This window comes from Saimiri boliviensis, chromosome 1 (genome assembly GCF_048565385.1).
Source record: "Saimiri boliviensis isolate mSaiBol1 chromosome 1, mSaiBol1.pri, whole genome shotgun sequence".
In the NCBI taxonomy this organism is placed as follows: Eukaryota; Metazoa; Chordata; class Mammalia; order Primates; family Cebidae; genus Saimiri; species Saimiri boliviensis.
In genome coordinates, this window is record NC_133449.1 from 98,191,914 (window position 1) to 98,212,274 (window position 20,361).

The following is a 20,361-nucleotide window of genomic DNA, read 5'->3' on the forward strand; positions in this document are numbered from 1 at the left end:
AGTATTTTCTCCCCAGTCTGTTGCTGGTCTTTTCGATTTTTAAAACTTTGCTCATTTTGGGCCAGACACAGTGGCTCACGCATGTAATCCCAGCACTTTGAGAGGCCAAGGTGGGCGGATCATGAGGTCAAGAGATTGAGACCATCTGGCCAACTTGGTGAAACCCCGTCTCTCCTGAAAATACAGAAATTAGCTGGGCGTGGTGGCGGGCTCCTGTAGTCCCAGCTACTCAGGAGGCTGAGGTAGGAGAATCGCTTGAACCCAGGAGGCTGAGGTTGCAGTGAGCCAAGATTGCACCACTGCACTCCAGCCTGAGCGAGAGAGAAAGACTCCATCTCCAAAACAAAACAAAACAAAAAACAAAAACATAAAACTTTGCTCATTTTGAAATTGTGTCATCTTTTTATTAATGAGTTGTTAGGCTTCTTTATATTTTCCAGGTACAAGACCCTTATCAAAGATAGGATTTGCAAATATCTTCTTACATTCTTTGTCTTTTTACTTTTTTTCGGTAGAGACGGGGTCTTGCTGTGTTGCCCAGGCTGATCTCAAACTCCTGGACTCAAGTGACCCTCTCACTTTGGCCTCCAAAGTGCTGGGATTACAGGTGTGAGCCACGGTGCCCTGCTCTCTTTTTATACTACTTTACTTGTGATATCCTTTGCATGACAAAAGTTTTTAAGTTGGTTGGGGTCCAATTTCTCTATTTTTTCTCTTGTCACTTGTGCTTTTGGTGCCATACCTAGGAAGGCTGTACAGACCATTCGACCTTACATAATAAAAGGTCCACATGTAACTGTCATCCTTGCAGCCACATGTCTGATGCTCACTTTGACTTTGAAGAAAATGAGTCAGGTGGCCAGAGAGTATATGTTTGGAGTTCCCCTCCCCTATTTATGTGTCTTTGATTTTTTTCAACAGAGCTTGTGCAGAGGCCTGGGCTAGGGGAGGGTACACAGCTGAGAAGGAGGAGAGACAGCAGTGGGAGAGCCGGGAGCAGAAGAAGATCACAGACAGCATTGAAGCCTTGGCCATGATCAAGCGGCGGGCGGAGGAGAGGAAAAGACAGAGAGAGAGTCAGGAAAGAGGTAGGCGCTCTAGGCCCAAGGCAACCGCCGCAGAGTTCCTGTGAGGTCAGGCAGATCCAAGCTGTCAAACTCAGTCTTTAATCTTGGGGATTTTGTTTTCTATAGACAGAGTCTCGCTCTGTCACTGAGGCTGGAGTGCAGCAGCATGATCTCGGCTCACTGCAACTTCTGTCTCCTTTGTTCAAGCGATTCTCCTGTCTCAGCCCCACCCAGAGCTGAGATTGTAGGCATGCGCCACCATGCCTGGCTAATTATTGTATTTTTAGGGGAGACTGCGTTTTGCCATGTTGTCCAGGCTAGTCTTGACCTCCTCGCTTCCCAAAGTGGTCTGTCTGCCTTGGCTTCCGAAAGTGCTGGGATTATAGGCGTGAGCCACTGCAACTGGCCTTGGATTTTTTTTTTTTTTTTTTTTTTTGGTGGGGACAGGATCTCCCTCTGTTACCTAGGCTAGAGTGCAGTCGCACAATCTTGGCTCACTGAAACCTCCGCCTCAAGTGATCCTCTCACCTCAGCTTCCTCAGTGGCTAGGACTACAGGTGTGCACCACCATGCTCAGCTAATTAAAAACATTTTTTTCTGTAGAGATGGGGTCTCATTATGTTGCCCAGGCTGGTCTCAAACTCCTGGGCTCAAGTGCTCCACCCACCTCAGCCTCTCCAAGTGCTGGGATTACAGGCGTGAGCTGCTGCACCTGGCCAGGGATTTTTTTTTTTTTTTTTTTTTTTAAACCATTTACTCACAACCTGCAGATCCATCTTCAGTTGGCCTCACCCGCCTGCCAGCACCAGTGAGAACCTCACGTGGTGAAGAGCTGCTTCAAACCACTTTGACTGAAACACAGTTTTTCAAAACAAATGATGTGCTAGTTTTCTGCGGCCGCTGACAGTAGGGAAACAACACAAACGGCTTGTTCTCGTCTCATACACTCGACTCTCAACACACTTCTGGTCACCGAATGTGCAGGGTTTCCACACCGGCCAGTTCCCTGACCGTAGCCGGGTGTCCTACGATTCAGTTGGACACTAACCTGACACTAACCCCACAGGTGATGGGCAGCCGTCCCATGCTACTCCCCACTCCCGGTGCTAACTGCGAGTCCCAGGGTGTCACCTGTATTTCTAACAGAATGGCTATAAAATGAGGGTTCCTACGACTGCCTCTTTGGGTTTGATAATTTGCAGTGACGGCTCACAGAACTCCGGAGAACACTTATATTTTCTGGGCTATCATATGAATAAAGGATATGATAAGGGATGCGGATGAACAGGAGGTTGAAGCGGAGTGTGGGGCAAGGTCCGTGGGAAGGGGCAGAGTTCCATGCCCTCTCTGGGCACACCTGCCCACTCCAGATACCTCCAGTGTTCAGCAACTCAAAGCTCTTTGAACCCTGCAGTTCAAAGTTTCTCCAGAAGCTTCAACACCTGGGCATGATGGATGATTAACTCCATTTGCAGCCCTTCTGTCCTCTCTGAAGGACGAGGGTGGGGGCTGAAAGCTCCAAGCCTCTAACCGTGGCTTGGTCTCTCTGATTCCAGAAGCCACCCCACCCCCAAGAGCTGCCATTCGAACAAAAGATATGCCTGTCACTCTGGACAAGGTCTTAGGAGCTCTGTGTCAGGAACTGGGGTCGAAGACCAAATATCAGAACAAAAGAGCCTCCTAGTGCCCCTATCTACAGGGCTTCTAGGAGCTCTGTTTCAGAGATACACGTATCTTGTAATTTCACAGCTGCCACAACAAATTACCACAAAACTAGTGGCTTAAAAGAACACAAATCTGTTACCTTATTACAGTTCTGTGCATCAGAAGCCCAAAATAGGTTTCACTAAGCTAAAATCAAGGTATCTCATGTTGTGCCCCTTCTGGGAGCCCCAGGGCAGAACCCGTTTCCTTAGCTTTCCCACCTCCTAGAGGCCACCTGCGTTCCCTGGCTTGTGGCCCCTTCCTCCAACTTCCAGGCCAGCAGTATGGCGTCTTCCAGCCTCCCCCTGGCTCTGACGCTCCTGCCTCCCTAAGGATGCCTGTGATTGTTCTGAGCCTGCCTGGATCATCCAGGACAATCTCCCATCTCAAGGTTCTAGACCCTAATCACATCTGCACTGTCCCTTTGCTCATGTAGGTGACATATTCATCTTCTAAGATTAAGGTGTGTGAACATCTTTGGTTAATTGTTTTGTATTTTTTGTAGAGACAGGGCCTTGCTATGCTGGCCAGGCTGGTCTTGAACTCCTGGTCTCAAGCAGTCCTCCTGCCTCAGCCTCCCAAAGTGCTGGGATTATAGGCATGAGCCACCACACCCAGCCACACATATGTTTTTATATAAAAATGGCATAATTATATTGCTTCCCATCTACTCTTTTGAATTAGCATACTCTATTTTCCATACAATAGACATTTTCTTACTACATATATTTTGTCTTTTCCCAACATTTTTTTTTGAAATGTTAAAAAAAATTTTTTTTTGAGACAGAGTTTTACTCTGTCACCTAGACTAGAATGCAGTGGCTTTCTGCAACCTCTGCCTCCAGGTTCAAGCACTTCTTCTGCCTCTCCAGTAGCTGGAATTACAGGCTTGTGCCATCTCGCCCAGCTAATTTTTTGTATGTATATATATGTTTTTTAGGAAAGATGAGGTTTTACCATGTTGGCCAGGCTGGTCTTGAACTCCTGACGTCAAATGATCTGTCCGTCTCAGCCTCCCAAAGTTCTGGGGTCACAAGCCTGAACTACCATGTCCAGCCCCTCAAGGACACTTTTTAAACTGTGTTCCTTATTTATTTATTTATTTAGGACAGAGTCTTCCTGTGTCACCCAGGCTGGAGTGCAGTGGCATGATCTTGGCTCACTGCAGCCTCTGCCTCCCAGGTTTAAGCAATTCTCTTGCCTGAGCCTCCTGAGTAGCTGGGACTACAGGCACATGCTACCAGATCCAGCTAATTTTTTGTATTTTTAGTAGAGATGGGGTTTCGTCATGTTGGCCAGTCTGGTCTTGAACTCTTGACCTCAAGTGATCCACCCACCTCGGCCTCCCAAAGTGCTGGGATTATAGGCATGAGCCACCGTACCCGTCCCCTCGAGAACACTTTTTAAACTGTGTTCCTGACCCCTCCCCTAGTGTCAGAAGTTTGCTGTGAACCCCTGATGTATGCATGAACACCTTTGTCCTCCCAGGAGACTCCGATAGTCACCTTTGCATTTTCCTCCATTAGGGGAGATGCTGCCTTCAGATGAGGGTGAGAACATGCCCACCAGTGCTGAAGGCAAGGAAGAGCCTCCCAGGGACAGAGAAACAAGGCAGAAGATGGAGCTGTTTGTTAAGGAATGCTTTGAGGCCAAGGACGAGCTCTACCTGGAAAGGCCAAGTGGAGGAGAGGAGCCGCCTGTGGAGGCTGAAGGAGAAGACGGAGATGGAGAGCCAGAGGGGACCCTCCCAGCCGAGGCCCTGCCACTCCTGCCACCTGTGGAGGCTGAAGGAGAAGACGGAGATGGAGAGCCAGAGGGGACCCTCCCAGCCGAGGCCCTGCCACTCCTGCCACCTGTGGAGGCTGAAGGAGAGGACGGAGATCGAGAGCCAGAGGGGACCCTCCCAGCCGAGGCCCTGCCACTCCTGCCACCTGTGGAGGCTGAAGGAGAGGACGGAGATCGAGAGCCAGAGGGGACCCTCCCAGCCGAGGCCCTGCCACTCCTGCCACCTGTGGAGGCTGAAGGAGAGGACGGAGATCGAGAGCCAGAGGGGACCCTCCCAGCTGAGGCCCCGCCACCGCTGCCCCTCGGAGCTGCCAGGGAAGGTAATGCAAGCAGAGAAACATACACAGACACACACCCCTCTCAGGGAGCCCCATCCTTTGACTCATGCCTCTGTGGGACCTGAGGCCTGAGTTTCACTTCTTCTGTATTGCTGTTTGTAGAAGGTAACGTACACAGGTAATGAACAGTGCCGCCCAGCATACAAGGAACAGGAACCACTGCTAGATTCTCTAGTAGCTCCATTAAAAAAAGTAAGAACTTTGGGGGGCCAAGGCAGGAGGATCGATTGAGGCCAGGAGTTCCAGACCAGCCTTGACAATATAGTGAGACCTCGTCTCCACCAAAACTATAAAAATTAGCTGGACATGGTGGTATGCCACTGTAGTCCCATGCTTGAGTCCAGGAGGTTGAGGCTGCAGTGAGCCAAGATTGCACCACTGCACTCCAGTCTGGGTAACGGAGTAAGACCCTCCCTCAAAAAAAAAAAATTAAAAATTAAAAAATTTTTAAAAAGTAGGCCGGGTACGGTGGCTTACCCCTGTAATCCCAGCACTTTGGGAGGCCGAGGCGTGTGGATCACGAGGTCAAGAGCTTGAGACTATCCTGGCAAACACAGTGAAACCCCGTCTCCACTAAAAATACAAAAATTAGCCACGCACGGTAGCACATGCCTGTAGTCCCAGCTACTCCAGAAGCTGAGGCAGGAGAATCAATTGAACCTGGGAGGCAGAGGTTGCAGTGAGCCGCGATTGTGCCACTGCTCTCCAGCCTGGGCGACAGAGGGAGACTCTGTCTCAAGAAAAAGGTAAAAAGAAACAGTAAAACTATTAATGATATATTTTATGTAACCCAATATATAAAAACCCAATATAAACCCAATATATAAAAAAGAGAATCCTGTCAACATGGAATCAACATAAAAATTGTCAATGAGATATTTTACATTTTTTTTAACTAAGTCATCAAAATCCAGTATGTATCTGACATGGTTGAACAGTGACTGTTTAAACAATGAAAGGTGGGCCATTCCTCTCTGACATAAACGAAGCCATGAGAGCAATGGAGGGACCAGACAGGACCCAAGGATACAGCCCCGGGGAAAAGTAGGGCAGGCCCTGTACAGTGGCTCACGAGTGTCATCCCAGCACTGTAGGAGGCCGAGGCGGGCAGATTGCTTGAGGCCAGGAGTTCAAGACCAGCTTGGCCAATACAGTGAGAAGCCCCCCTCGCTGCGCCCCCACCCCCAGCCTCTACAAAAACATAATAAATTAGCTGGTGACAATAAATTAGGTGGTGAGCACTTGTAGTCCCAGCTACTTGGGAGGCTGAAGTAGGAGGGGTGGCCTGGGCGTTTGAGGTTGCTGTGAGCCGAGATCACATCACGGCACTCCAGCCTGGGGGACAGAGTGAGACCCTGTCTCAAAAAAATAAAAATAAATAAAAAGCAGAAGTAGGGGTCTGGACGACAAAGGGGCCTATTGAGAGTCCACATTCCTCAGGCGATCTCGCAGTTATGAAATTGCACACGTCCTGACCTCATGCAGCAGGAGGGGCGCATGCCTTGGCTGAGGGACAGGCTGGTGGTGGGCTGTGAAGCCTGACCCTCTGCCTCCGAGCGAGTCACCCATGCTGGCATCGCTTGTCACCCTGCAGTCAGCTGCTGTTTCCAAGATTCCTGCGGCTGCTGCTGTGACTCCTGGCCGGTGCTGATCATCTCATGGGATTCGACTCCAGGTTACAGAAAGGGGCAGCCATTCTGTTCTCTTCCAGCAGACAGAAGCCTGTCCTGAGCTGCGGCTTCCATCATGGGGGCTGGCCTTTGGACCCTGAAGAGGGTTTCTGTCCTTCGTCTGCCTGGGAGTCTGTCTTCACCGTGGGCTTATCCATCTGCCCGCTGCGTGTTAAACTAACTCCAGGACTTCTTGTTGCTCCTTAGACCTGACTCACCAGGCTGTGGCCGCTGAGGGTACATTCATTACAGAACTCGACGGGATGGGAACGGGTGTAGAAACTGTTAAACTGGAGACAAAGGAGACATTCCGCATTGATGTACGTGAAGTATTTCATCTTGGGGATGAGTATCAGTTCTACCGTTAGTAAATTCAGCAATCAGACGCAATCCTTGGAGACCTTCCCCCCATACCCCAAGTGTGGTCCTTGGGCCGGCAGGCCTGGCTTGCTGGGGCGCTGGTTACCAATCTGGAATCCCAGGCCCCACCCTAGGCCTGCTGATCAGAATCCATCTGTAACGCTTTGCCCAGGTGATTCGTACACTGGGAAGCTCAAGTCTGGGGAGCCCTGGTCCACAGCGCTGCCCTTGAACCATGTCTACCAAACTCTTGATTCGTTTTTGCCAAAGAAGCTATACTGGGAAGCAGTTCTGTCTAGTTGCCTCATCCACATTTGCGGTGAGAATTACATTGTATCATCAGTTACATTGTTATTCCCCGCTTCCGCAGATGAACTGGCTGTGTCTTTTAACAAAAAAGCAGAAAAAAGATGTGGAAATTCTTTAAACTTGTCACACCTTGCAAGTTCCCTTTCATTTATGAGATTCAGACACCTGAGGTGGCAATACTTGCTTTGAGTTTGCTTGGGAGGGGCACGGGCAGGGGAGTCCCCTGAGTGATTCCGGTGACTGGGAACTGAGGCTGTGCTGACTGTTTGCCTTGATCACGCCTGTGGAATGCTGATGGCCTCCCTGGTGACGTGCAGCTCACTTGCTCTTTCAGGACCTCCCTGACTTGGAAGATGATGATGAAGCAGGCAGATCTCTGCAAGACCAGGCTAAGGTATCAAGTAACCGTCTTCCACAGTCAGCTTATTCCACCTTCCTTCTTGTTTACGGTTTCTCTCCTAAACTTGAAAGTAAAATGCTCCTGTGCATAAAGCACTGCATCCCCCATATTTTCTTTTTCTTTCTGAGACAGAATCAGGCTCTGTCACCCAGGCTGGAGAGCAACAGTGTGATCTCAGCTCACAGCGGCCTCTGCCTCCAGGGTTCAAGCAATAATGCCTCAGTCTCCTGAGTAGCTGGGATTGCAGTCTTGTGCCACCACACCTGGCTAATTTTTGTATTTTTAGTAGAGATGGGGTTTCACTATGTTGGCTAGGCTGGTCTCGAACTCCTGACCTCCAGTGATCCACCCGCCTTGGTCTCCCAAAGTGCTGGGATTACAGGCGTGAGCCACCATGCCTGGCCCACATCCCCCACATTTCTACCTTGCTGAAGGAAATGCTGCCATTTGTTTTGGTTGATTTAAGATTTTATGATTAACCACTTGGGAATATATTGCTGGTTTTAATAGCCGAGTACAGTGCACAGTTACCTGGAAGGATTTTCTGTCTTTTAAGATGTATTTCTATGTCCATCCTATGAATGTCTGTCTGAATATAGCTACAGGAAGAGGGAAGGAAATGAGGAGAGAGGAGAGAAAGGGGCAAGTCTGTGAGGCACAGTGGAGAATTCTCTCAAAGTGATGTGACGCTCCGCCCAGACGGCATTACTGGCATTACCAGGAGCCCATATGTGCCAGCCCCATGCCCTGAGGGAGAAGGAGGCATCAGCCATCATCTCTGTGCATGAGCTCAACGTCAAAGAAAACAGACACAGTTACTGTGGGGTTGCGGCAGAGGGGCTGCTGTCCAAGGAGCTAAGTCCTAGAGTCTGAATGAAGCCGGGGTTGAGGGCATGCAAACCAGAGCCCAAGGCTCAGGGGTGCATCCACTCAGGCACCAGGAGGGCGTTGTGCTGCGGAAACCCGGTGGTTGGGGGAGCAGAGGCTGGAGATGGGTATAGACATAAGCTGTGGGCAGGGAGCAGCCACCCCCAGGCCTGACTTTGAGGCCTGCGTCCCTTGGGCCTGTCTTGGATGTGGCAACAGAATAGTTTGTGGTGTTAGAATGAAAAAGCGGAACCAGCATGCTGCGTTGTAGAGCGACTCCATCGTCAAACAGAAACTTTCCAACACATCTTTTCTTCCGTTAATAGAATATGTGCTTTCCAAAGATTGAGGCCATCTCGAGCTTGAGTGATGACAGTGACCCTGAACTGGACTACACATCACTCCCCATGCTGGAAAACCTGTCTGCAGACACCCTGTCAAATATATTTGCAGTCTCTAAAGACACCTCAAAGCAGGCTCGGGCGCCCTTCGCAGACATCTTTAAAAAAGAAGCTGAGAGAGACATGGAAATCCGAAAACAAGACACCAAGTGCCCACGACCCCTGATCCAGGAGCTCACTGACAAAGAGCCCTCTGGCCAAGCATGGATGCCCCCAACCTGCCAAAGAGATGCTGCACCCCTCACTTCCAGTGGAGACAGGGACAGCGACTTCCTTGCAGCCTCTTCTCCAGGTAAGAGCGCAGGGCAGAGAGCACAGTGGAGATGATGTGGGCTCCCTAGCCTGCAATGGCTGGGGCAGGGCAGTCGCTTGGCCTTCACCCCGAGCTGTCCTGTTCCTGGAGGGATCAACCAGGACAGACCATGCAGATCCTCTGAAGGTCCCAGTCCTAAGTTCATGGCTCTGAAGCTGCCACTTGCTGGTAGCTAGCCTGGGCCAGGAAGACTCTAAGCCAGCCTATTCTTGGGCAACTGAAGCCCCTGTAGTCATGCAGATGTCCTGCGGTGGGGGGCCTGAAGCCTCTGCATTTCCACCCACTCCTCACTGGCCCCGGCCTCAGACTTTGTAGACCAGGCTTTTGGAGGGGACCACCGACACCATGGCTGGGGATTGTGGGGCAAGGTGACAGCCACACCAGGGCGTGGCTGCCTCACAGTGACCCCGGCCCTGGTGAATCACAGGCCAGTCTTAGCTGCCTTCAAGGCAGGGAAGGCAAAGGGGCATCAGGCAGGGATGGTGGCCAGAGGCCTGGCTGCGGAGGATGCAGAAAACATGCCGAATGAGCCGGGCCTCCCCTCATGCTGTGGGCTGGCCCGTACGCCTGGCAGATGTGGCTTTGGGGAGCAGCTGGTTAGTGCTGAGAACAAGCAAGCTGGGGCTGTTTTTTCATATGGTAACTGCCTTCAGATGCATCCCCGAATCGGGCTGTGTGGAGCCCAGACCATTCTACTCTCATCCAAAATGCACTGGTGGCTGGACTTCCTTCTAAAGACAGCTGCCTGGCTGCCGGCAGAGCTGCAGGCAGGAGGGAGGGAGCAGCCCGAGTGCGTCTCCCGGGAGCACTGAGCGGCCTTCTCTTTCACTTTAGGAACCAGCACAGAAAAGAAAGAAGTACGGTCTGAGCTGGAGCCTGTGGAGCCTCGGGTCAGGGCAGGCCTGGAGGACGCTGAATAATTTTTTTGTTTTGTTTTGTTTGAGGCAGCCTCATACTGTCACCCAGGCTGGATTGTAGTGGCTCGATCTTGGCTCACTGCAACCTCTGCCTCCCAGGTTCAAGCAATTCTCTTGCTGTAGCCTCTGAAGTAGCTGGGATCATAGGCACCCACGACACTGGCTCATTTTTGCATTTTTGGAGAAACGGGTTTCACCTCGTTGGGCAGGCTGGTCTCAAACTCCTGACCTCAGGTCATCTGCCTGCCTCGGCCTCCTGAAGTGCTGGGATTAAAGGTATAAGCCACCGCACCCAACTGAGGACACTCAACTTGGACTGAACCCCAAGGCCATCCCCCAGTCCTTGGCGTCACAGTGACAGGGAGAAAGCACAGGTGACCCTTCCTTCCACGTGTGCTGGAGTTGCCCAGCCCAGCCCTTCCCTGTCCACGTGGACTCGTTCCCAGTCCTGAAAGCATACTTTCCCCTGGTTCTACGTAACACAAATGGTGTAATTACAAATGTCTCGTTTAGGCATGATAAACATTTTAACACCCACATGAGTCAATGTATGATTAGGTTGTCTGCTGTTCAAGTGAGTCACATGCAATTCCTTTCATCAGCCACCCTGACAAAGACCTTTCTCTTACCGTATCACCAGAAATGTAATCAGACACACCCAGGTCCCTATAAAATCTCAAGTGGGTATTTTCCCCAAAGGAAAGCAGAATCTTCACTGCAGCTAAAGAAACTCAGAGGAACAGGGACTTGATGCTTTGGACATCAAAATGAGAAGGGGAGAGAGCAAAGAAAAGGGGGGAGTCCGTGAGGCACAATGGGGAGTTCTCCCAAACTGACGTGACTGTGACCCTGCATTCAGAGGGCATTACGAAGAGCCCGCAGGTGCCAGACCCATGTCCTGAGGGAAGAGGAACATCAGCCACCTGTGCATGAGCTCAGTTACTGTGTGGGGACGCTGTCCAGACTAAAACATCTGACCACTCCAATTCCTGTCTAGTTGACAAGTTTATTCAATCCCTGAACTGGGATCCACCAGGTGTCTTCCCGTACAAAACCCTTGATCTCGGGAGAGGCTGAAACACCCCAAACGGCAGCTGCCGACGGCCACTGTGCCTGCCTCAGCAGCAGCTCTGCAGGGGCCTCACCAAACACGAGGAGGCAGCGCTACTGCCCCCTTTTCGCTGGAGGACGGAAGGCACGAGAATGGAGGGACCTGTCTGAGGCCACTTGCTGGAGTGCAGTGGAGCCCTGCCTGCCAGCACAGACTGGAATCCCAGCAACACAGGCCCGCCAGCACCTCACGAAGCTGCCTTTTGGAATGATCTTCAGGTGAATATATAAAATAGAAAAAATGATTACATTCTGTGCCCTATCCCTTCAACTTGGCTCCAAACTGCTTGGCTCATCATCACAGCCACCTCTGGAAGGTACTGAGCTCTGCTTCCCAAGTTTCAACTGTGGAGAAGGATGAGGGCTCTCTGGGGCCTGGAGGCAGCCCACCCTGTGTCCTCAGAAGCCCATTCGAGGCTTTTTCCGGGGGGGCTGAGAGCCAGAGAGGATGGGTGTGTGCTGCCGGGAGCGGGTGGCCCGGGTGCTGGAGGCCTGGGAGGAGGGGGGTGTGCCAGCATGTCCTGGGATGTCCCTTTGGAGTGGTAGCTTGGCCATGTAGTCACGGAGGGTCTGCCGCCGCTCTGAGGGGATGCCCTGGGCCCATGTATCCGGAGTCAACTCCTGGGAGGGCGACGTCATGGGGGACCGAGGCAGAGCACCAGCAGGTGGCCCCTCAGGACTGTGAGGGGGGCTGGTGCCATCTGAGGGGTCCACATGGCCACTGAATGAAAAGGTGCTGGACAGCTGGGTCCGGCGCTTGGGCCGCCTGGGCTGTCTCTTTGGCCCTGAGGTCCTGGCCTGCTGCCGCCTCTCCCACCAGGCAGCCCCTTGGCCTGCCCAGGCTTCCCCCAGGCGCTCACTGAGCTCATCTGCTGGGCCTGGCTCGGGTGCAGGGGGTGGCTCTGCCATGGGGAGGGAGCCCAGGTCTCTCTGCAGCAGGAGGCGACCTTGGGCCATGGCCTCTCGCAGCACGCCCGGCTGCTGCACCGCCCCTTCCTCTCTCTGCAGCTCTACGCTGCCCAGCAGGTGGTGGTGGTTGAAGGTGGGTGCTGTCCACATAGGAGGAGCTGTCGGCACCTTTAGCAGGGCCTTCAGCCACTGGCTGCAGCCAGCAGTGTCCTGGGGGGTCCAGGAAGCCGTCGGGGCATGGCAGTCAGGTCTGGTGTCGCTGGAGTCGGCCTGGGGGCGGAGCTGCTGGTAGAAGACATCTCCTGCCACGGAGAGCTGGAAGACCACCAGGCCTGGTGTGGAGGACAAGGGCGGGACAACAGTGGCCAGACCTAGAGAGGGGCATGACAATGACCTGCAGAGTCTAGCGGGGGAGGGGGTGTTTTCCACTTAGCCCCCCCACCCCCGAACTCGCACCCTGCCCCCAGCACACCTATGGTCGGAGCTTTCAGACGCTCCTGCAGCCGCCACTGGATCTTAGGCTCCAGCAGAGGAAATGCAGGGAGAGAGTCGGTCCTGGAAGGAAGAGACTGGGGGGGCCCTGCCAGGCGGGGTGCTGACACCCCCTCTCCTGAGGAAGGACAGACAGCTGAGGTCCTAACCAGGCCCCGCCCACCCCATCTCCCACACGCCGTCCACCCTGGCCTGGACCCTCACCTGCCAGGTGCAGCAGCTGTAGCTGCCCGGCCTGGCCTCCCAGGAGCAGAGGCTGCACACGGCTGGGCCGGGGCGGAGGCAGCAGCTGGGCCAGCAGGATCGGGGAGGGAAGGCCGTGGTTCCACTTCAGCAGCGGCACCAGGGGGAGGCGCTCATCCACTAGGTAGAGAGAGAACTGGGGCCCGAGAAAGAAGGGAGATGTGGCCGAACCTGGGAGCTGAGCTGTGCAGTAGCCCTTGCCAGGCCCCACGTGGCTCTCCTGCTGAGTGCGGAGTCCCAAGGGGCAGCAGCACACTCCCATCAGCCTCCAAGTGCCTCTCAGCCTGCACCTGCCAGCCCCGAACAGGAGGCCCTTCCCGAGTGGGTGGCACCTTCACCAAGTCTGACCAACAGCTGGGTGGACAGACAGAACAAGTGGGAAAGGGGTGCCCAAAGAGTTGGGGGAGTCTTGCCAGCAGAAACCCGCCTGGACTTCCCAAAGCCACCCCCACACTCTCCTGACCCCGGAGTCTGTGCCTGAGGCACGTCTACAAACGTCCCAAGGACCGGGGTGGAAGGCTGACCTGCTCCCTCAGAGCCCCCACCTCCTGCACAGCAGAAACTGTGCAGCTCGGCTCGGAGGCCCCGCCCTGAAGCCCCTCCGCCCCTGCTCCAGCCCTAGCAGCAGCTGGAAGCCTACTATTCCCCACCTGCCAGTTATCATCAGCTGTGAAACCCACTGAGTGTTTGGGCTACAGATTCATCCAGGATTGAGTCTGGTTTGCCCTGTGGTTGTGTGGGTTCAGCAGAGCCGCTGGTAAGCCGCAGCCTCTAGTGACCATCTGAGACAGAGCAGAGGCAGGGCTGGGCGGTGTGGGTGCCACTCACCTGGGTACAGACGAGATGCAGAGTGGGAGGGAGGCATTCAGGGCTGGAGTGCCTCAGGTATTGGGTGAGCAGCACACGTTCCCCTTTCTGGCATGAAGCCTCTGCCCCCACACGAAAAAGCAACAGACCACAGCCCGGTGGGCCCTGGAAGAGAAACACAGGGTCAGCCCTCCCCGCGCTCCCAGGCCTGTGACGCTATCCTTGCCCAGGCCCGCAGCCAGCCTGGCACGCACTGCTCTGTGGCACGGCAGGTCTCCTGCCGCCACCCCATACCTGAGTGTCAATCATCTTCACTCCAGTGCGGTCACCCACAGTCAGCACCCGAGGGTGGGCGGTGAAGTCTGCCCAACGCCAGGAAGAGGAGTCCCGGAACACGAGGGTCTCGGGGTCCTTATAGACTTGCTGCAGCCTTGGGGAGATGGGCAAGCCATGGGCAGGGGGACAGGCTGATGTGGAAGGGGTTCAAGGGTCAGAACATGCAGAACGGGGAGCGACCGGCCGGCGTTCAGTCTGTTAGGGTGGAGGATTTCACGGGAAGGGGCAATACCCATTTTCAGGACTCCACAGGCAGAGGGCTCCTGAGCGGCTGCAGATGGCCAGCTCCCCGGGTAGGTGAGGGCTGCAGGGCAGGAACGCATTAACATCCAGCTGTGCACCCCTTCCCCCAGCCCCTCCTCCTCACCGGCCTGACTACCCCCTCACCTGAGGCTGATCCCTGTGGCCCCCTTCTCCACCTGCATTGCCTGCAGAAGGGCTGGCTGCCACTGTTTACCGAACTTCCACACAGCACAGTGGTAGTCAGAGCGGACAGCCAGCAGAGCTGAGAAGGGATGGAGAGTCAGGGGTCAGGGATCAGGGGTCAGACAGCAGGTCAACCGAGGGAGGGAGGTGTGTAAGGGCCTTACTTTCTCCCTGGACGGTGCCTGTCACCACCTGCCGGACAGGTCCCTGGAGCTGGATGCGTCCGGGTTTCCCAAGGAATTGGGGGTTGTCACCTGGGGCCAGAACGACCTCTTGGAAATCTGGGTCCCTCACTAAGGATCAGTGCACGAGCTATGGTCACTGCAAATCCCCTGAATTCCTACCCTTCCCTCAACTATGCCAACAGCACCTCCTCCATCAGAGGGGAGCCCACTGGGATCTCGTCACGTGAGAAAGGATACGCAGCCTGTCCAGGGCGCCTCCAGCGGGGTAGACCAGCTGCCCAAACTGAGGTGTCTTTCCAGGCACCCAGGCCAGCGCGCCCCCAGTGCAGGCCTCATCCAGAAGCAGCTGCTCCCATCGCAGCACCAGCTCCTCATGCAGCAGCTCTGCCAAGTGGCTGGCCACCGACGTGCCCAGGATGGGGCCCCCAAGGATTGAGAAGCGGCGCTGTCGGTTGCTGAGGTAAGCCCAGGGACACCTGGGGACACCAAAGAACAGCAGGAGGATCGCTCAGCAGCACTCAGGGGAGAACGGGTCCCATCCCAAGGAGGCCAAGTGCAGTGGACATATTTCTTATTTATCTAGAACTTCTTTTGAGAAACCACCCCATCCTGTTCCCATGCCCTGGAAGCAATCACATGACCCTGACCTGGCCACCAAAAACATTCCATTGCCCTTGCCACAGTGACTGGTTCACAGATGGGTGTGAGATGCAAGCCAAGCCAACCAAAGTCCTTTCTGGGACTTCTGATGCCTCAGGAAGGACACTGGCTCTTTCCTTCAATCATAAGCCATCTTGCTGCTACCTAGAGACAGGCTGTCTAGGAACTGTGCAGGCACAGGTACATGGATGAGAGAGCAAAGAGAGACACGGCTCTATGAATATTATTTGAACACCTGGATGCAGCCATGCCTGAAGTCCACAAATTTAAACCTGCTTTCCCCCGAGATGACTTGCAGTTCAAAGTCTGACATTAACAAAGTACAGCTCAGAAAGCACAGGGCAAGGGGAAGTGGGTATGATGGACACCTGGATGTGCATCCTAGACCCTCCTACATCCCCACCACCAACTAGGCCTAGCGGTCTCCTTTCTCATTAGCCACTTGCCCCCAGGGCTGGTGTCCACCGAGGTCCTGGAGCAGCTTCTTCACACTGACCACTGTCGTCTTCTTAGTGCGGCTCTGCATGGAAAGGCCTCGTCAAGCTCACACAGCCTCGAGTTCACCCCTGAAGGAGAGCAGGGAGGCCCTACCCTGGCATCACGGGCTACTCACCCCTGCTCCTTCCAGCTTGAAATTCTCTAGCATCAGCTTCCCCAGGGGTGCAAAGGCTACGTCTCCATGATCCCAGAGGAACCGGCTGATCTGAGGAGAGGCGGTCAGGTCACTAAGCAGTCTCCGGACGACGCAGCACTACCCCCCGTGGGCCCACTCACCTGCTCAGTAACATCCAGCACGACTCGGGGTTGCCTCCGATACCGGTACCCTCCTCGGAAAAGCAGGTCCTGGGCTGTGAGGCCAGGTTCCCAGGGATCTGAGGAGAGGTACAGAAAGGGCTGGGGGGTGGGCACAGGAGTCCAGCCAGATGGAGGCATCCAAGGGTCCTGAGCGGGCACAGGTTCAGCAGGGAGAGGAAGGTCTCAGGAGGGGGGAGCAGCATGGAGTGAGCCTGGAGGAGTAAGACGCTCACCGACAAGGGGAGGCAGCATGGGGAGAGGCCCAGGGGTCGCTGGCTCCCACAGCAGGTCCTTGGTCACGTGCAGTGCCCCATTCTGAAGGGAAGACAGTCACAATGACAGTACCGAGATGAGAACCTTCCCTGGGCTGGGCTCTGTACAGGCACTCATCTTCTATCAACCCGTCCAATCCTCACAACGCTCCTGTGAAGCTGGGACGGCTGGCATGGTCATTTTACTGAAGAAGAAACTGAGGCACACTGCCACGTGCCCTAGATGACAGAGCCAGTAAAGAGAAGAGCTTGGAGGTGAACCCAGGTAGCTTCACCCCAGAGCTCGTTTTTCCAACTGGGCCGGCTCTCAGGGAAGGAAGCCCCACCCACCACCAGTAGTATCCCACTTAACCTCACTTCCATCCAGGAGATCTTGCAGCCACCCTGGGAGCCCGTAGGTGGCTCCACCACCCTTTGCTGGGCTGGCCTGAGACATTTCAGCTGAAACACTCAGGGGACAAAAAAGGTAGCAAACCAGACTCCCAGAGAAGCCCCAATTTGAGGTGAGACCCTCCCTGGTAAGGAGGCCATTCCTGACTCCCACCCACTAAATCCCCGCTCCACTCTCTGTTTTTATTAGCTCACCCGCTTGCCTCTGCCAGGCTCCATTTCTAGACAGGGTGTCTCCAAGGGGAACCAGGTGGCTGAGGATTCCAAGCAAAGAGCCAGTGTCCCTCCAGAGGCACCAGAAACCCTGGCAGGTCTATCCTTCCCTCTCCCAATCCCACCACACTGGGATTTCGGCATTCTTTCGATTTCACTCCAAGCTCTGATCACATTTTGTAAACACCTTATCCACTGGATGAAGTTCACTTGTTTATTCTCACTCAACTTAGCTCTGTTCCAGAAGCAGGAGGTCAGCTGACTGACGCAGCATTCCCAGGGCCTCATAAGGAATCTGGCATGGTGGGCGCATCTATCTAGGGATGGCAGGGTAGCCCACGTGCCCGAGGAGGTGGCACAGCCTGTGTCTCAGCAGACTCGTGAGAATGCCACTCTACTCTGTGGCCTTGTCAACTGGGGTGAATGTTAGATGGGGAACCAGGGAAGGGGTGCACCCTGGAGCTGCCAGGGCCCCTGCCTCCATCCTTACCTTCAAGTTCTGGGGCTGGGCCTCTGGCAGAGTCAGCGTGTTTTGCCAGCTGCACATGAAGGACAGGTCAGAGGCATCGTTCACACCAAGGGGGCCAGTCATAAACAACGTGGGGTGGAGGGAGCTGGGAAAGTCCATCTTGGGAACAAGGACCAAGCAGCACGCTGGCTGCCTCGAGAGACTGGAAGCTGGTAAGGGGCGCCAGGGTTCCTGAGGAGTGAAGAGGGCACTATGAGAAGCATGTGTTCTTTGAGGAAGCAGATAATAATAAAAAAAAGAATATATAGCCCAATGCCAAGCAGTAATGGGAACTGTATTAAAGCTAGCCACCCATCCAGGAGAACTGGATCTGGTAACCGGCCCAGGGTGTTGTTTCAGCAAAGACAGCCAGGAAAAGCCTTGTTGAGAAGGTGGCATTTGAGCACAGCCTGAACCTAGTGAGGGACAGAGCCACGTACACGACTGGGGAGAGGGTTCCAGGCAGAACGATGACAAGTGTAAAAATCCTGGAGTAGTGAAGTGTGTGAGGAACAACGAGGCAGCCACAGAGCGAGCAAGGTGGAAGGCGGTGATGAAGCCAGATCGTGGGAGGGGCAGCCTCTCACACAGCTCCTAAGCACCGTCATCACACATTTAGACTACACGCACTCCCAAGATAAAGCTCGAGTTACTCCACAGCCAGGGACTGCATCTATTACCATCTTCCTACTGGCAAGCATAGCGTCCCCACAGAAAATGCACTATGAGTTGAATAAAAATAAAATTATATCACAAGGGGCAAGGCGCGGCGGCTCACACTGGTAATCTCAGCACTTTGGGAGGCTGAGGCGGGTGAGTGGATTACCTGAGGTCAGGAGTTTGAGACCAGCCTGACCAACACGGAGAAACCCCATCTCTACTAAAAATAGAAACTTAGCTAGTGTGGTGGTGCATGCCTGCAATCCCAGCTACTTATGAGGCTGAGAAAGAAGAATTGCTTGAACCCGGGAGGCGGAGGTTGCAGTGAGCCGAGATGGCGCCATTGCACTTCAGCCTGGCACCAGAGCAAAACTCCATCTCAAAAAAAAAAAATTTTTTTTTTTTTAATATCACAAGGCTTTGGTAAGCACATAATCCTGGGCCGGGCCCGGTGGTTCACACCTGTAATCCCAGCACTTTGGGAGGCCAAGGTGGGCAGATCGCGAGGTCAGGAGATCCAGACTACCCTGGCTAACATGGTGAAACGCCGTCTCTACTAAAAATACAAAAAATCAGCCGGGCATAGTGGCACGTGCCTGTAGTCCCAACCACTCGGGAGGCTGAGGCAAGAGAATCGCTTGAACCCAGGAGTCGGAGGTTGCATTGAGCCGAGAGTGTGCCACTGCACTCCAGCCTGGGCAACAGTGCAAGACTCCATCTGAAAAAAACCCCACAAAAACAAAAAACAAAACAAAACCCCACAGTCCTCTGGAAGTTTGAGTAGCCATATTATCCCTCCTTATTAATTAGCAAAAATAACGGGGAGAAATAACAGCAGGGCTCACGGACCAACAGCCAGCCATCTATCTGCCAGGCCCCTGCTAATTTAGCTTTCCTGTTCTATCGTCGACCCTGTTACGGAGTTCAAGAAACTAAGGCTCTGCAAGAACTTCAGTACAACAGCTCTTAAGCCGCCACAGCCAAGACTTGATTGGCATCTGATTCAGAGGCAGAGCTCTGAACCACTGCTCTCCCATGCACCGAAATGCGAAGCCTAGCATTAGGATCTCACTAAACAAAAACCTTTTCCCTTTGGCCAGGTGCGGTGGCTCCTTCTTGTAATCCCAGCACTTGGGAAGACCAAGGCGGGCGGATCACCTGAGGTCAGGAGTTTGAGACCAGCCCGGCCAATATAGTGAAATCCAGTCTCTACTAAAAATAACAAAATCTGCCGGGCGTGGTGGCGCACACCTGTAAACGCAGCTACTTGGATGGCTGGAGAACGAGAATCGCTCGAATCCGGGAAGCGCTGGTGGCAGTGAGCCAAGATCATGCCACAGGACTCCAGCCTGGGTGAGTGAGCAAGACTCTGTCTCAACAACAAAACAGAAACAAAAGTATTTTCCCTCGGAACCGCACAACCTGAAACGATCCTCCGCAGGTGGAGGACGCTGGTGGAGCGCACGACCCCGCAAAAGCCCTCGGACGAGGCAGCCTCGACTTCCCTGGCCGGCTTCCCGCCCTCGCCGCAGGCTCTCCAGGCCCCTTTAGACTTTCGAGGCTTCAGGACTCCGTCGGGTCCGCGCGAACGCCAGGCCGGGGACGGCGAAACGTGAGCCTGCCGCGGGGACGGGGGATTCGGGGATTACTCCGTCCCTCCATCTGCGGGTGCATTCCTCCCGAACACGCCCAGTCCGCGCGGAGGAGGCACATGCACTTACGTGGCCCGGGTCCGGTCCTGATCTTCAAGAAAACGGGCCGCGGCGCGAAGCTCACCCAACCGCGACACCACGAGGGAAACCAACTACAACCACAGACCCGGCACTCAGCCCCGCCGCGGCCAAACTTCCGGTTTAGACCGGAAGTGCCTCCTAGGAAGACAGGAAGTCCTGCCTCCCAGCCTGGCCTCATAGGGTCCTGACGGGCCCCTCCCGGGTGGCGAGGGAATGGGCGTTCGGGAGGCGCGTGCGCGGCGGAAGTAGTGGAGGCTGAGTGATTGTAGGTTCGAATCCTACATCTGCTTCACCAGTTTCCTCGGCGTTGTATCAAATTAATCATTTAACGAACTGTTACGGAGCACCTACGATAAGCCAGGCACTGTATTAGTCAGTAGGTATCCTAGTGATTGTCCTTAAATCCTAAGAAGCAGGCTTTATAAGTAAGAGTACAAATACCTCCTGAGAGTGAGGCTTTTTAAGGGTTGGTCAGGCAGGGAGAGCTGTGG

The 20,361-nt window shown here is 54.1% G+C and overlaps 2 protein-coding genes across 8 annotated transcripts in view; one reads left to right on the forward strand and one right to left on the reverse strand.

The window, feature by feature from the left end:
* The window catches only part of DNAAF1 (dynein axonemal assembly factor 1), a 32,260-nt gene extending 21,195 nt beyond the window's left edge, over positions 1 to 11,065 (forward strand). Inside the window, exons 7-12 of the mRNA XM_039480523.2 lie at positions 922 to 1,088; positions 4,298 to 4,876; positions 6,772 to 6,884; positions 7,568 to 7,627; positions 8,827 to 9,193; positions 10,049 to 11,065. Of these exons, the coding sequence (XP_039336457.2) occupies positions 922 to 1,088; positions 4,298 to 4,876; positions 6,772 to 6,884; positions 7,568 to 7,627; positions 8,827 to 9,193; positions 10,049 to 10,134 (1,372 nt within the window). The 3' untranslated portion in view covers positions 10,135 to 11,065. The remainder of the gene's footprint in view (positions 1 to 921; positions 1,089 to 4,297; positions 4,877 to 6,771; positions 6,885 to 7,567; positions 7,628 to 8,826; positions 9,194 to 10,048) is intronic.
* Positions 11,066 to 11,117: 52 nt separating this feature from the next.
* On the reverse strand, positions 11,118 to 19,984 carry TAF1C (TATA-box binding protein associated factor, RNA polymerase I subunit C). 7 transcript variants are annotated; one of them, XM_074400746.1, is made up of 17 exons: positions 19,859 to 19,984; positions 19,389 to 19,755; positions 17,460 to 17,669; positions 16,952 to 17,010; positions 16,328 to 16,409; positions 16,074 to 16,171; positions 15,913 to 16,002; positions 15,746 to 15,819; positions 14,877 to 15,115; positions 14,619 to 14,735; positions 14,416 to 14,533; positions 14,261 to 14,332; positions 13,987 to 14,122; positions 13,714 to 13,857; positions 12,847 to 13,021; positions 12,623 to 12,760; positions 11,118 to 12,521 (listed from the first exon to the last, which is right to left on the reverse strand). In XM_074400746.1, the coding sequence occupies exons 4-17, from the start codon at positions 16,973 to 16,975 to the stop codon at positions 11,641 to 11,643; spliced, it is 2,388 nt and encodes a 795-aa protein (XP_074256847.1). In that variant the 5' UTR covers positions 16,976 to 17,010; positions 17,460 to 17,669; positions 19,389 to 19,755; positions 19,859 to 19,984; the 3' UTR covers positions 11,118 to 11,640. The 7 variants fall into 7 exon arrangements, with proteins under 7 accessions (XP_074256847.1, XP_039318086.1, XP_010331957.2 ...); XM_039462152.2 differs by lacking the exon at positions 16,952 to 17,010 and having other exon boundaries at positions 17,460 to 19,755; XM_010333655.3 differs by lacking the exons at positions 12,623 to 12,760; positions 16,952 to 17,010 and having other exon boundaries at positions 17,460 to 19,755.
* Positions 19,985 to 20,361: the final 377 nt, after the last annotated feature.

Coding starts and splice junctions, on each gene's coding strand:
- TAF1C (XM_039462152.2), bottom strand. CDS start 17,876: ATGCCACCTTCTCAACAAGGCTTTTCCTGGCTGTCTTTGCTGAAACAA. Junction 16,410..17,459: donor CCCAGCCCCAGAACTTGAAG/GTAAGGATGGAG, acceptor TCTTCCCTTCAG/AATGGGGCACTGCACGTGAC. Junction 14,333..14,415: donor GCCACAGGGATCAGCCTCAG/GTGAGGGGGTAG, acceptor CCTGCCCTGCAG/CCCTCACCTACCCGGGGAGC.